This window comes from Genypterus blacodes, unplaced genomic scaffold, assembly GCF_046128005.1.
Source record: "Genypterus blacodes isolate CSIRO-AG114 ecotype Tasmania unplaced genomic scaffold, CSIRO-AGI_Gbla_v1 ptg000093l_1, whole genome shotgun sequence".
NCBI lineage: Eukaryota > Metazoa > Chordata > Actinopteri > Ophidiiformes > Ophidiidae > Genypterus > Genypterus blacodes.
The window spans coordinates 1410411-1426629 of record NW_027466897.1 but is presented as its reverse complement, the minus strand read 5'-3'; the positions used below and the strand labels follow the sequence as shown (position 1 = coordinate 1426629).

Genomic DNA, 16219 nt, shown 5'->3' with positions numbered 1-16219 from the left:
TTGCTATTAATCACCTGGATGTCTGAGAACCTTCATCGACACACAAAACAGGATTTTAAACGGCAATAATTAGAGGCGATAACAGAACACTTATGTGCACATTTCCAAAGAAGGTGATTAATGAGGAAAATAACAGACCTCCTGAGGCAGAATAGTAGGAGCCTGAGTATGTATATGAAGTTATATACTGTAGGTTATGCGGGCATGCGGTCACAAAAACTTCATTATACAACGTCGCAATGAGAGCAGCGAGGGGAAATCATAACAACACGCAGTCTTCCAAATGCAAAGAAAGCTCCTCACACAAGAGAGATGCGCTTACGTTATAGCCTTTCTATTCTTCAAACACTGGCCTTTCATTAAAGCCTAACACGTCATCTTTATATTAGGTAAGCGTCTGACGGTTTCAACAATAGCCATTTCCTGATGCCCACAACGCTGGTATTTAAAGCTGAAAGTCATTACATACCATGGCTGCTCATATATCAGTCAATCTTGGCGGAAACACTGCTCTTACATGCCTCTCCATATTGAAAGACGATAATAAAGACAAGAATAACATGAGATTGAAGAGCAACATGCAATGTTCACGCTTCCACCAGACAAGGAGATGCAGTATGGAAGGAGAAGAAGGGTTGAGGATGGTCACCAATTTCTGTCATTCTTTACTTGGTACCTTTACAGGGCGTGGTCTCAAAGACTTGACGTGGGCAGCTGTCCTGGTTCTCCGTAACCTGAATGATCACGGCTCGGGAGCGGGCTTGGCGTCCGGTGGTCTCGAAGCTTCGTCCTTCCAAACAGGTCAGCTGACAAGTGCTCCAAGAAGACCACTCGGTCAAATGGCAGTCTCCTGAAGACGGAGAGAGGTAGACACGGTCGGACTGTTAGTGTTAGGTTTATAGGCTGGCACCGTTTCAGGGATCATTTTTATCGGCTCCTGGAACACTTACAGAGAGATCGAAAGCTACTTCAAGCGCACATCTGCGGCTGATATCTTACCGAACGCACAAATAAATTACCACACATCCTGTTGGGTATTCAGAGGCAACAGCCCAACCAGACGCATAAATCATACTAGCTACAACTTGTGAGATTGTGTAAAATTGTAACATCCAAAACCCATACCTCTCTGAGGAGAAGCTCAATTCATTGGCGTTGGGAAATGCTTTAAGTAGATTAACGACGCTTGAGATACACATTGAGTGTACAAATAACATGTCAACACTCGCTTCCTCCAACATCAATATCATTTGTAATCATCGGTGAGGTCATCTTTCAGTGATAATCACATCTGCCTTGACTGCCCATTAGAGTGAACGCATCCCATTATGTTTATGTTTCATCGTCATATGGATTCATCTGCTCCTCCCTCATGCTGCTCAGATCATGGAAAACACACAGAAGTTGCAGTGTAGAACAAACACCAGTAAAGTCACAGATGTCAGCAACCACCAATCGTAGAGACAGACACGTGGATCAAACAGCACACGCACGCACGCGCACACACACACACCCACATCTGCTCCTGCCATCAAGTCTCCTGATCCAGAGCCAAGGCTTTACAGCAGAAGGTGGCTGAGTGATGAATCAAGGCTGGGATCAGAGGCGACAGAGAAAAGAGCAAAAGCAAACACTGCAAGATGGCGTCTGCTTACAGAAAAACACAGCAAGAGCCCAAAGAGACCAGAGTCCTTTGATTTGATGACGATGATTTGATTTTGTAGTGCAGCTTTAGCGTGTGCCATGAGAGACATTTGAGGTGTTTGCCCGACAGTGAGGAGTAAGAGAATCACAGCCGACAGCTGGACAGCAACAACTGCCTGCTTACACTAAGGCTTAAAAAGGACACACTCACACACACCAGTCAGTACAGGGCAGGTCATTCAGTCACTGTGCGCTACTCTTTGTTGCCATGGAGATTGTGATAAAGATGTTTTTAGGTCGACGATTCAATATTCATATTCATGCACACTAATTGGAACATTTCATGAAGTATGACAGTTTGACGTCAATGTTGCGCAATGTAAACAAACTTCAACAAGATGCGGAAAGAAAGAAAACACTTAATAAAATAACGGCGGCAGATGCATTGATCCGGAGTTGACCTTGTGATGATGCATACTGTACTGTATGTTCAGCAGCGCCTGCAGCTTTGTGTGGATGCACCTACACAACTGCACAGGTTAGATCATAAAACAGCTCTAAATAAGATCACAAATTTGCGCTGTGCCCTTCATTAAATCTGTGTAAACAACTCGCATGGAATTGGAGTCTGATTTAGGGAGGCTGTGGCTAATTAAGAAATCATTAAGAGGGACTGCCTTCTGCTGCACTTCCAGGCCAGTGCACCTCTGCTGAATGACACGCACGACTTTAGGCAGAACGTGCGTGAAATTTAGCGTAAGCAGCTTGGTAAATCCCGCGTGTGACGCGGCCTTTACCTGCTTTTATCACAGGAAAAAGAGAGGGCATCGTTCTCTCTGTGTTTACTCAAAAACCAATCTCCCACCTGCTTGTGCAGCTTGCAGTACTGCGTGCCAACAAACATTAATATGAATTGATACTGTATATTACTGAAATATTTAGCTGAACTGCTGTTGTTCCCTTTGTCTAGCTCGGCATTACAGATGCAGTAAAATGAGGCTCTCTTATGCTCTAATTTACAATAGGCTTTGTTCTGATTGCATTTGCACTTGTATGGCGTAAAAGCTTTGTTCCTGCAGTATTCATAATGTTGTGTCCCATGGCTGTTAATTGTGTCGCTGTTATTAAGCGAGTGATTGCTCCCTGAATGACATTGTGATAAGCTAATTGTTTGAATGGGCGCATGATGAGGACTTGATTTGCTTCCGGGACGTCACTTAATGCGGTGACAAAGTCTCTCTGCGAGTGTGTGCACGTCCGCGGCCGAGGCTATATATCATTGGGCGGATGCGTCTGTGGGCTTTATTATGGCTGTCGTTTGTGCCCGTGTCTCATTTTTCTTCATACTACCACACTGAATCCTGCACGCATCACTGCACACATCACCTCAGAGATACTGTAGGTGCATCACCCAAGGGTGGCACTGGCTCTGACGGGGAGCCCCATTTGGAATAAATGACTAAAAATACACGATTATTCTGTTTTAATCTTAATGGACACAATTTCATCTAGAGGGCAAAAGAAACCTTCTATTTAACTACATTTGGCTCCAAAGCTGGTGACAAAATCGAACTGTAGTTGTAGCGTTATCACCAGGACGATTTATATTCCATTTTCTGCCACCAGCTTTGGTTACGGTAGAGGAATGACTAACTTGAGACACAGGACGTCAACTTAATTTGACAAGTCAATTCCTGCAAAACTGTAGAGAATATTAAAGCTGGTCCAGATGTTCTCCGTGTGAATCGATTCTTTTCATGCGGTTACATCAATAACAATACATCAAACCGTAGAGAACTCTGTTTTGCTGTCTGTACCTGGACAGGGGATGAAGCAGGGCTGTTCCAGCTCCTGTTGGACCTGCTGTCTCACTCTGTCTCCACACAGCTTCTCCTCCACTGGCTTAGGAGACGCAGACCAGTCTCCCCAGTCCACCACACAGGACAGGCCCCTTCTACGAAGCCCCTCACCGCACTCTGCACCCTTCACACACAGACACACACTAATTTAGTCTAATACCAACACAAAACTCATTACAACAGCTTTGTTTATAACAATTACTGTGAAGTATTTTGAACCCTGTGGCAGAGAATGCTACAGTTCAAAAAGTACTATGACAGAACTGAAACATGACTTTACCTCATAAATATTTAGGGGTGTTAAAAGCACTTGGCTGAACTGCACAGTCCTGCATATTGTATATTTACTGTAGTGTGGCACACACTCAAGTATAATCAAGTTTATTTTTGTGTGTATGCGCCTTGTCACACTCTCATATTGCCCAGTGGAAATCTCATTAAGCTGAACCACTGGGTGGCGCTGTCACAGTCAAAGAGTCACGGAACACAAGCACACACTCAACATACATTACATATCTTGACGTTTTAAGCAAAAAGAAATTTTGTAATGATAATAACACGTACTTGTTAGTTTACCAAAGAGGCTATTTTGACCAAGCTAGTCCAAGCTTGAAAATAAAATAATAAAGCTTTGAAACAAGTCTCTGGAAATGAGTAAGTTAGTGTAGAACAGACTTTCCCGTTAGATTTCCATGTTTTTGTAGTTGCTGCTAGCTAGCCCTTGTCCAGCTAACGTGAGCGACATTAGTAAGACCAGAAAGCAGGGAAAAACTAAATGTCGCACATTTAGCATAGTGCGCTAACACAATTGTTCTTTGGACTCTACTTGAAGGGACAAAGCTAATTTGGTTACTCTGATAAATCTAATATTACAGCTAATTAGACCCATGAATGCACAGACTATTTGATGTTTACTGGTATGAGTTCCTGTACACATTTCACAAATATGAACACAACATTTGCACTTCATATTTCTAAACCGCACAGCCCTGCTTTTGCATTTGTGACTCCAGTCATAGAAGGTGACGGGCTGCGGGGATTTACACAGATTCAATTAAAACTGCATTCATCTGAGCTAAAGAATAACCGATAAGAGATGAGTGAACACCTCAGAGCCTCAGGTGGTCTTCAGTGGCACTCGAGTGTTCCACTTTTCATTAACAGTAAAACCAAATTTCAACTGTGGCTTCTGCACAAGGACCGTTTATTTAAGTTATAGAAATTAGACTTTCCTGAAGGCAATCAAATGATTTAATATCTTGCCATCGCTTGTTTTTTCAAAAATGAAAGATGAGCACACACTGACAACCTCAGCGGTTTGGTGGTTTTGAAAGACAGGTTCTTGTCGGTCAATTTAAAGCTCTTGTCCACTGACAACGTGGCTCTCTTGTGGCCAAAGAGACCGAAATTTAGGAATAAAATCTCTCAGTCCGACTGCTGCTGCGACCCCATGTTGAAAAAGTTTGGCTTTCATGCACAACTGACAGTGTTTGTAGTGCTGCTTGTACCTGGACAACGCAACGGGACCAATCACTCAGCAGCCACGTGTAGCAAGGCCTTATGGGACAGGACTTGGTCTGAGTGAGCTGTGTGGGACAGGGGCGTCCTTCTGCATGGGCCTCCTGCAGGATCCGCCGTGTGCGCGCAGACTCAGCTTGAGGACACAGAAATGTTGCATTTATGGAGCATTAGAGGCTGAGTTGGGCTTTATATATACGTAAATATTCAAGATGAATAATACTATGCTAATCCAGTAAACATGCACTTTGTCACATTATTAGCTCTTCTGATAAGCGATTCCCACATTCACAGTCAAACACCTTCAGAATAAAAATAGGTATGATTCAAAACTGTGACACAAACACAATCTGAGAAGCATGAACATGCATTAAAATGAAGAACAGTCAACAAAAGCCGGCTGATAATTCACAAATAAACAATCATTTACCCATAAGTACATAAAGAATAAGTGTAACAGTGTAATAATGTCTTGGTGCGAACTCAGTGAAGACCTCCATCAGCTGAAGAACCAGACAGTCAGCCAGCCATTCAGACAGACTGACTGTTTCATGTCTGTGTTAACGCCAGGGGAGGTGCTGAGCTCTGGGGTCCCCCAGGCACACACAGAAAAAAAAGACAGAAGACGCCCTGCTCTGCTCTGCTATCTCAAAAATCAAACTTTAAACATTTACGCCACAGTAGTCTCCTCGCATCGTCTTGACGTGGATACGGCACAAATCCCTCATCACCGACAGATGTGCTTCAGAAAGTGTGAAATACAGACGGAAAGATGGAGCGAAAAGCAAAGACGGAAAGGAGTGTAAATACTCTATAATGCTCTGCTCCAAAGCTTGTGTCTCGGCGCGAACGAGTAGACGAGAGGAGAGGAGAGGACAGGCAGATGCACACAAATCAACTATTGATGACTTTTCAGACGATAAGGCCGAGTCTCTAATTAGCGCGACAAAAACGGCGTCTTTTCCTGAGAAACAGCCGGTGCACTCAGGTTAAATCATTAACTTTTCCATATTACATGAGGTTAAAACGTCCTAAAGCGATGCCGAGTCCAGCCATAGGTTGGAGATTACTAATTGCACTAATTTGAAGCATATATTTTAGCAACACTGAATCATTCATGACGTCCACAGAGGTGAGCTGCGTGAGGTTTGTGCTAAATTAGGCAGCGATCCTTAAAACCTAACCTCACAAAGCAAAGGTGACCTGTTAATTAAAAAATTCCCATGTACACAGAATTATTATAAAGCTGGAAATTTACATACATTATTGACTGAAACGCAGCACTCTGTGTCCCCATACAATAAGGCGTCGGGTGAGTAACATTCATAAATATTTGAATGCATATAAATGTGTTCCTGCGTAGTTTAACATTGGTATGCGTGCGTGAGCAGGACGCATAATGAGGCAGCACCACACACATATGCTTAGTTGTTGTTGCTGCTGCTGCTTAACAAGTTGCTGTTGCCCAAGTTGCCGTCGCCCTTTACTTGGCAAACTTTGAGTGTTTGTGTGTTTACCTTGGCTGCCACAAGTGTGTGAGCATTCGGCCCACGATGACCAATCAGAGAGCAGACAGCTGACCGGACAGTCCACCACGCAGGTCTCAGACAGGCTCCACTCGTTGATCAGACCAAACTGTAGAAAACAACAGCAACGACCTGAAACAAGGGCTGGACAATTAAACCCACTAACAAGACACACTGAGAGTTTAGATTGACATAACTGGACTCCCTGCTCGCTCTCATCAATACAGTTACTTTAAATTGGGAGTTGTGATTTGCCCACTAGGGAATAAAGGCAAACGTTATTTAAAAAAATGGATGAAGTTTGTATTATCCCAATGGGAGCAGAATCCAGAAAAGAGGAAGCTTTCTAATGCAAAGTGTAAATGCAAGTGCCAGCATTGGACGCCATTATCCAAGTAACTGGATACAGGTCGCCTTTTAGAGACAAAATGAAAATTCCATAACGTTGCTTTTGTTCTTCTAAGTCGCCAAAATCTCCGTGTCCATCGTCATCGTGGGCGCTTGGTTTCCCTCAAATGATGCATTCATGATCAAAAAATCTGTTGCATTCACGCATGAAGTGACTGACCGAGGAAGGGGGTTTACCTGCTCACACATCCGTGACTCCACAACCTTGCCATCGCTCCGAACACAGTCCAAGAGGCGCAACCGTGAACCGTGTCCACAGATGGCGTTTTCACTCAGCAGGCATGTACTCCAGTCTGCACGCACACATAAACAGGGAGGGAGACAGCGAGTGGGTTAGTGAGTGAGAGGGTGAGCATGTAATCATTAACATTATCTAGTCCACCTCTGTAAAGATTGGAGATGCGGTGCAAGCAAACTGCACCAAAACGTCGTCCCATGTGGCTCAGACCGGTAGTGCACATCCACCTCACCTACCTGAGACTTTGTACTGGTAGGTGAAGCAGGTGCTGTTGAGGATGCAGGGCTCTGATTGGACCAGCTCTGGAGGCGGCGAGCTCTCGGAGGCTGGGAGGCGGAGGATGTGCCTGCTCCTGTTCCTCGCTGTTCCTTGGTCACATGACTGCACGACATTAACAGCACAATAAAACAAGTCAGACAAACTAAACGTCCCTCCTCTGTATCCTGGTGACATTTGACTTTCTGCAAATCGTTTAAATTTTTGTTCGTTTATACTTTTTAAATTACAGCTCAAAAGTCTGTGGGCGGAGAAAAACTTTAGCAGGTTTGTGCTTCTTCTACTCCCTCTAATCATAAATCATTAAATCTCTAATGACTTTTATATTTGCTTTAAATACACTCAGAAATTAAATACACAGCGTTCAAGTGCCATGTGGGGACTAACTAGCTCCATCAGTCCAGGAACTTAAACGACTGTGGAGCTTTAATGCTCAATCAGTTTCACACTTTACTGATAGCACCTTTAAACCCATTAAATTATTTGATGTGTAATCATATGAGACGTGGCCCGCTGTCTAAATGTCCTACCAGACATTCACTCTTTGGCAGAACATCTCTGTTCAGCGTGTGGTGTTACTATTGCAATGTGACTCATTGTGTGATTATGATAAAACATCATACCACAGATTGCTTCGCACCACTAGCTGGCAAATATGGCGTAACTCTCACATGTGTTGGCTGTGGCTCGGAGAAACTGCAACCGTGTACAAGAAGTCGTCCAAGGCAAATGAGCGTGAATCCAAAGAGGAATTGTGACAGCTGTGACAACATGACATCTGCCAAGGGACGGCGGTGGGGCATTGAGAGGCCACAGCACACATCCCTGCAGTCACACTACATGCCAACTGAAATACTGGTTGTGAACTAAGCAGCAAGTGGATGTATGGAGCTGTGGGAGCCTCCTGATGAGACTCTTTGGATTTGTCTCTCTCTTGCTCATGCAGTGTTGGAATATGAAGTACTCAACACCTCACTTGCTGTCCCGTTCTTATTAGCAGGCTTAATGTTTTGTAACTCTCACAGTTTCTGCTGAGCAATCCTTCCGTATTCCACACACACGCTGTGAAGGTTCTGGAACCTGACCCCCGGCTGTTCAAGAGTGGCGATAGATTTCGGCCAGGCTTCAAGCCAGACTTCACTTTCACTGCATTAATTATGCCAATTAAAACTACAGATTTAGAAAAATCTATAAAATGATTAAAAACTAAGTGAGCTGGTATATCCAGCCTCTTAAAACATTGTGCAACTCTCTCGCGCATACACACATCATCACATCCTTCAGGTCATGTCCTCTTTGAGATCTGGGGATTTCCGTGACCTGGGGTGGAATTTACTTTCAAAACTACTAACAAAACAAATCAAACAAACAGAGGATTTTCCTCAATCTGGAAGTGGGACCAAAGGCCAAAACACAGAAAGGGTTCAATACTTTTGCTCAGCAGAAGACTTTGAAACTGTAGATTTTACATTTCTTTAGTACAAGCAATTAGTCCTTTAAGAGTCCATGGTATCAGATCTGACACAAAATCACTTCATTTCTGATCAATACAGCAGCGCTTGTTGGCCAAAGCTTTCAAACAGCACAGATTTATGTCTGGACACCACAGAGTAGAGATCATCATATACACGAAATCAAGGTAAGAAGTACATGTAATAACATTATAACAGTATTACTCCTGTGCAGGGATCATTTGTTTGTGACTTTGCCCCATTCTAATCATAAATAAATGAGCAGATTGGTTTAAACAAAGGATAATCCCCCTGATATCTGAGGACGTCTCAGAAGATATGAACAAAGACAGGGAGAGAAGAAGAAAACTGTTGATTTTATGATGGACAAATTCCTTAAATCAGTAAAAACCAATGCATTAAACGGCATTACATAACAAATGTGATTCTCACCTAGGTTTTGTTATATTACTCATAAACACAGAAAGAGAGAGAGAGAGGGAGAGAGAGCAGTTTCCCCTATTAAGGATATTCAGTGTTATCCAATATTATCCATTATTTTTTCTCATTATCTGGTATAATTAACCACAATTATGCAACCCTGCTAATGCGGTGCTACAGCAACGCAGTATAGCGCCTCGCCGATTGGCAGGTTACAGCATTAGCACTTCAGCAACCGCGAAGCATCCCAGGCGCTGAATATAGCGAAAATAATGTGGTTTTGTGGGACTCTGCTACAAAACACAGTGCCACCAACCAGAGGCAAATGGCCGTGCTCGATACTGTGGAAAAGTTAAAGCAGCACCAACCGAAGGAGTAATGTTGCATGGAAATGTGAAGAGTTGCAGTGCAGGGAAGCTTCTAATGTAGAAGACAAACACCATTCCATATTCTCCCAAAAACCTGAACTCCAGACTCTTAAGCATGTCGACTCTCAACTAAACCATTTTACTCTCAACTCTCAGAGGTGGAGGCGCAGCAGGAGACGTCTCTTGGAAAAGTTCTCTTCCTAAATATGACAAAGCACAAATAATATTCACCATCCCATCACAATACTTCTAGTTCCGAAGACACCATGACATATCATAGCAGAAAATAACATTCAATAACAAATTCAGCAAAACACTGAAGTGTATCCTGCAATGCAAACAAATGTGTATGAAACCATGCACAGCCCTTCGAGGAAACAACACTGTTATCACTGTGTGCAATTATACGCTACAGCCAATTGAGCGTATCCTCAATGTTGTATAGATTCAACTGTAATCCCGAGTTTGTGTTTACTGACCATATATCTACTATAGACGTAGGTGCTGTAATGTCTTTCTGGCCATTTCAAAGTGCTGCAGTTCAATACAATCTTCCACAGTTACTATTTATCAACAGTAATGTCTTTAACGTAGCTTAAGCAAGGTGATCAGAAGAGAAACAAAGAAACATCACATGCCACTAAGCCATTGTGATACCGTATGTGTAGGTAGGAGCTTTACAATGTGTACCTCCATTAGCCCCGATGCTTCTATTGCAACCCAACGCTCACACTCTACTCCAGCCAGCTCACCACAGCTCTCCACACTACACAAACACAAGAGTCTTCATACAGGGACCATACCACCATCTGAAATGATAGTCATATTTTACAGGTGGGTGTTACATGAAGCACACCTGTTTCTATTAGGGAAGGAATTCTCTCCCTGAAGGATGACGTCATCGCTGCACAAAATCAGCTCAGTCAGTCGAAATCAGGGCGAGATACGCTGGGTGACACACTTATCCAGGGGGGATCTGGAAATGCTGCGGTGTCATTTCAGAGGCTTGTGAAGAAAAATACATTATTTAAATATGAATATATTGCGTCATTGGGGAATTGTGTATTTCTGACTCAGGGGGACTCTGGAGATAACAGCGAAAATTGGGAATTTCACAGAGTGACAGGGTTGGCATGTATGATTCAGTGACAAAGCTTTCTGTATGAAACCATGGGGCTCTGTGTGAGTCACTGGTGCACCTGCATCCAAATACTTACAGGAGACCTGTCACACACAGGGTGGTGTGTGTGTGTGTGTGTGTGTGAGTGTGTGTGTGTGTGTGTGTGAGAGAGTGAAAGTGGAGAGAGTGAAAGTGGAGAGAGTGAGCGAGAGAGGGAGATTGACCTTGAGAAATTGAGGAAGAAGCTCAGAGAAAGTGCGATGACCATGTGTGCAAGAACGTTCCATTTAAATAGAATGATTAATCAACTGAGTGGGTTTATCTATCCAATATATTGAGACATATGTGGAAAATACAGATTTCCTACAGATGACATTTACTGTCAAACTGAAAAAATGCAAATGAGGAAATAGCATTCTAACGCCTCTTTCAAAAGGTGGGTGTTATATATATATATATATATATATGTATAAAAAAGGAACCATGGCTGTGTGTGTTTAATGAATGGCAAAAGCTTTGCCGATAATCATGTTTAGATTGCAGCTCAAGAGAAACGTGGATGTCTGTGGACGCAACATGTCTGATTAAGTGATCTTGGTAACCCTCCCTTCCTAAACTGTTATGTTAGACAATAAACCCATAATAGAGCAACATGTCCATGCCAGCCGGAGCCTGAGGCTAGAAACCGTCGCGACACAAGCTACACACGTGAGGCCTGTCGGAAAATATACGGTAGTGAACAAAGGAACGTTAACGGAATTTAATTTGGTACGGCTCTGACAGCAGTTATCCAAAATGTGATTTTGAAGTGGCCAGGTTTGCAGAACAGGTTGGTAAGAGTTACTAAAGCACTGATGTGAAACAGAAATGCTGAACATGTTTTTCCTTTCATCCACTTAACACATACTGCTTAAATCAGCACACTTTTCCTGAAGAGCACAGAAAACTATCCCCACCGGCAACACACTGTTGAGTATGAGAATGCAACTGATAACTTGATAGATTATAAAATGAATCAGTCAATATTTAAACACTTGATTAATAATTTAGCCTGCGAAATATAAAAAAAATAATCATTAAAATATCTGAAGTGAAATTACTTGATTGCTGCAAAAAACTTAACTAAACTTTATATTAATACTAGATACACTAATTTGGGGTTATTTGTGGATAATAACATTAATTAAAATTATGAATTGAATACTCACATAAAGGTCCAAGTGTCAAACTATCGATCTTTACACAACTTTACACAACTGCACAATCCTTACACCAAACAAAACCAGGGACAGACAGAGGAGGAAGTATTACTACAAAAAATATCATAACTGCATTTCCCTTCATATTGGTCAGCACTAATGGCTTATCTGACCTCCCTCCTCGACCCAAGCTTTGTCTAAATCTTTAATAACCTGAGTAACAAACACTTTTTATTCCATCACTGCAACCAAACAACTGACGGACCCACTGAGCAACCAGTCAACCAACGACGGAGCCAGTCGGGCAATTAATGTGCCGTACCTGAAGGCAGCTGCTCCACGGTCCCCAGGGAGCCAGCACACAGTCGCTGGGGCACGGCAGGAAGCAGACCTGGGCTCTGGGCGGCACCTCCTCCTGATCACACAGCCTGTCCTCCACACTGATGGCCTCCCCGCTGGCCGCTCCTCTCCTCACACACCTTTGCAGTGGAGAGAGCAGAGAAACACATGCAGCAGTATCACTAACTAGTCTCTGGGGCACTTCTTACCTGGGCTCCGGTTTGTGGATTACCAAACTTTGCTAAGTTTCTGTCTGAAAATAGACGACTTTTTTTTCTTTTCGTCAGGAGTAACTTTTTGCAGGGCTGGTTTCCTTTCTCGGAACATTTAGATGTGCAAAACTGGAACACTCGGCTAAACATATATATTTCCTGTTTTGATTTGATCTGTAATGTATTAAAAGTACAATTCACACCAGAGAAAATCTGTAAAGTTCATGCACAAGAAGTACAGAAGCAAAATGTACAAAATGGTAGTTTATATAGCTTTCAAGAAATGAGAAGTAGGAGCAGGATGCAGGTGCAAAGTCAAGTCAAGTTTACCTGTATATCCCAATATTACATACAATGTATCACAGGGCTTTACAGGCCCACAACTACAAACAGATGGTTACCGACCCAGCCCAAAGGCTCTCAAGGAAGATGAGAAAAAACTCCAAAAAACTATCAGGTATAAGGAAAAAAGAAGAAACTCAAAGATCCCCTCTCCTTGAAAGGCCCGGTGTGGAATAAGAACCGCAGGTGGGAGAAAAAAGCAACAAAAGAGAATAATAATAAGTAATAAACAAGACTGAACAAAGAGACTTTTCTTTTTCTTTTCGTTTTTTAAACAGGCAATGCAGAACCTTAGCATGCGTCACAACTGATTGAGTTGCGTCTAACAGCAGGAAAATTGACTCCACATCACACAACAAACCAGACTCAAGGTCTCGCCGAGACGTGAGCCACAGGTGCTCCTGACAACAGCTGATTACTGGAGAGGCTGCATGCTGACAAAGTGGCGATGCAGAGTGCTGTGATGAAGAGGAGAGTGTGACAGGAGCCTTGTGACTTATCAGTGTTTATTGATTTTCCAAAATTGCAATAAAAACTTGAAAAACCTGGCTGGTTTGATTCAAAGATTGAAGTTATTGACCACCTATACACACGCAATGTCTTGTAATGTTGAGTATAAGTAGAACGTGTTTCACTGCTGTGTTTACACATATCAATGATGTAAACAAACCTTCAGCAGCATCGTTTCTTGTGATATTCTTTCTGTTAAAGACTTACGTGAAAATCCTAGAGGTTTCTTTTGACTGTACCTCTCAAAAAAGACACAAAGACAAAGAGATCGGGGCACATTTCAGTTGTGTACCTGCAGCAGAGAGGCTGACACCGATATCAGTTGTGCTGCGATGCATCACAGTTAAAGGCGGGTTTATAGCGCCGAGCACGATCAATGCAGCCGCGCTTGACACAATGACACAGATGCACAGTTTGGCATCTAACCTTTTCCGAGGTGCAAAATCCAATATCAACACCAACCGACTGCTAAAAAGGTCAGCACTCTACTGCTGTGGCTAATTTCACTACATCTGAAGAGAGGCTGCTGTAGAAATACCAAAAACAAATCCAACACAGCTCATTGGGATGTAGTTATTCCGATTATTTTCCCTTGGCATTGCAAGTGTTGGAATCAGTGTGAGTGCCAGCTGCAGGACCGCAGCCAGGCCACCCCTCCCAGTGTGAGCCACAGCGCCAGACATCCGCTCACTGACCTGATCTTGCGGCTTTGGACTCCCTCCCCACAGGCTGGCAGCTCGTCCACAGTGTTGATGGTGCAAATGGACCAGGGCTCAGTCCTCCACTCGTACTGGCTGCATTCACTGTAGCATGGCGTGGCCTCGTACACCTGCACACACACACACACATCCACCCACACACATCCACCCACACACATCCACACACACACAGAGAAACACAGGGGCACACACAGGAGATTGAGTGGGATAGAGGAAGAGCAACTTAGAACGCAACAGTGAATGAATTGCCACACACACACACACACACACACACACACACACACACACACACACACACACACACACACACACACACACACAGGAGCGTGCTATAGGTGAACACACACAATTGGTGTGTACATCTAATATAGAAGATATTAGGGACATATCTTTTCAAAGTACAATAATGAGGCAAATATTGATATCCTCTTTGAAATTTCTACACAAAATAACTAATAGTGCAACCGTGTGATGGTGCAGCTGCTGCTTTGGGGCCCAATGAGGTGATGTCGATGAGGAGAAGCAGGTGAGTTCTGTCTAGAATAGAAATATGTCCTTAATATTTTCTACATTCAGGGCTTGAGAGACACTGAAAAGCACAAACACAGAGGGTAGACATTGAGCAGCAGACATGGAGGGATATGCACTCTTCAGCACTGGAATAAATACACAGCAGCTGCTACTACTGAGAGGGAGGAAAACAAAGAAAATCTACATTTTATTCATATTACTCAGAAGAAAGAAAGGATCCGTGATATGAAGAGGACAAAATGGGATGTGAAGAGAAAAAAACAAAACAAAAAGATGATGAAAATACCATTCGGTTGAAGGATGTGACTTGATGGACGCCGCCCACTCCCTGCTCACACACATACACACACACGCACACGCATACGCACCGACTCTCACGTATCTGAAACGGGAACAGCCAGTCTAGCACTAACCACGCCCCTGTAAACACGTGTTTACTCTCAATCTATGTAGCCGTCTGCCCAGTAAAAGGTGTACTCTGGAGGACAATTTGTGGGGAAAAGCTATGACAAGCTGCATCGTGCGTGTATGTGTGTGCAGATTAGAGAAAGGGAATGAGTGTTGAGTATTCCCTCCCCTGCGGACCGTACAGACGCGTATTACACACCCTCATCATCTCCCATCTGTCCCTGCACATGCCCCTGCTGGGCAAACTGGCAAAAAGCTCTGCCCCCACCATCTCCACTGCTACACTATGAGGCACAATCCAAACTAAGCAGCTCATTTTCATCACCGGAAAAAACAACTCAGCCGTCATTTCCCCACACGATGTTCAGTATTTATTGAGCACTAAGACTGTCTGCGGCGTGAAATCGTAGTTACCACAGGACTTATAATGCATCACATAAGGTGCGTAGAGAGATAGCTAGCAGGTTTTACGCTATAACAGTGAGTACTACAATTTAGTCTAACCACATCTTTAAAGGTGTTCGTAACGCAGAGAATCCAAGGGCAAGACTATTATCTAAAATAAGCTGCTACAGACCAGATCCTCTCTTTGCTTATAGATGTTTTGGTTCGGTCTCTTTTACACAATCCACAACTCGTACAGAGAGGCAGAGGAATTTTACTCTTTCTTTGAGCACACCCTCGTAAGATTTACAGACACACCACATAATGATGTCTGAGGGTTCTTTACAAATGCCAATCTGAGATCCTCCAGTTGAAAAGCAGATCTCTTCACATTAATTATGTCCGTCCACACGCTGTAGCACTCTCTCCAATCAAACTATTGTTCTTTCTCCGGACCAAAAGACAGAGCAGGGGTCAGGGGAGTGTGTGTGATTGGGGCCGAGCTGGCATGCAGGTGTCTTCATTAGCTAAAGCAGAGCATAGGTACAGAATAAACAGCACTGACCTGAGCCTGTGTGGATGTCCATATTAGCAGTGCATGACAAGCCAGAAGTTGGGCAGGGGAGAGAAGAACAATGATATGATCATTAGTTTTGATTTTGCCTGTGCTGACAGAAATGCATAGACTTGGTTTGACCAAAAAAGCTGCTCTGTGGCGTGCTTCGT

At 43.3% G+C, this 16219-nt stretch overlaps 1 protein-coding gene across 1 annotated transcript in view; it reads right to left on the bottom strand.

The window, feature by feature from the left end:
- The window catches only part of thsd7ba (thrombospondin, type I, domain containing 7Ba), a 103028-nt gene that overhangs the window by 5526 nt on the left and 81283 nt on the right, over nucleotides 1-16219 (bottom strand). Inside the window, exons 17-25 of the mRNA XM_076159068.1 lie at nucleotides 16059-16064; nucleotides 14147-14280; nucleotides 12371-12527; nucleotides 7430-7574; nucleotides 7133-7248; nucleotides 6539-6656; nucleotides 5012-5157; nucleotides 3462-3627; nucleotides 677-850 (exon numbers count right to left, since the gene is read on the bottom strand). Coding sequence (XP_076015183.1) covers nucleotides 677-850; nucleotides 3462-3627; nucleotides 5012-5157; nucleotides 6539-6656; nucleotides 7133-7248; nucleotides 7430-7574; nucleotides 12371-12527; nucleotides 14147-14280; nucleotides 16059-16064 — 1162 coding nt within the window. The remainder of the gene's footprint in view (nucleotides 1-676; nucleotides 851-3461; nucleotides 3628-5011; nucleotides 5158-6538; nucleotides 6657-7132; nucleotides 7249-7429; nucleotides 7575-12370; nucleotides 12528-14146; nucleotides 14281-16058; nucleotides 16065-16219) is intronic.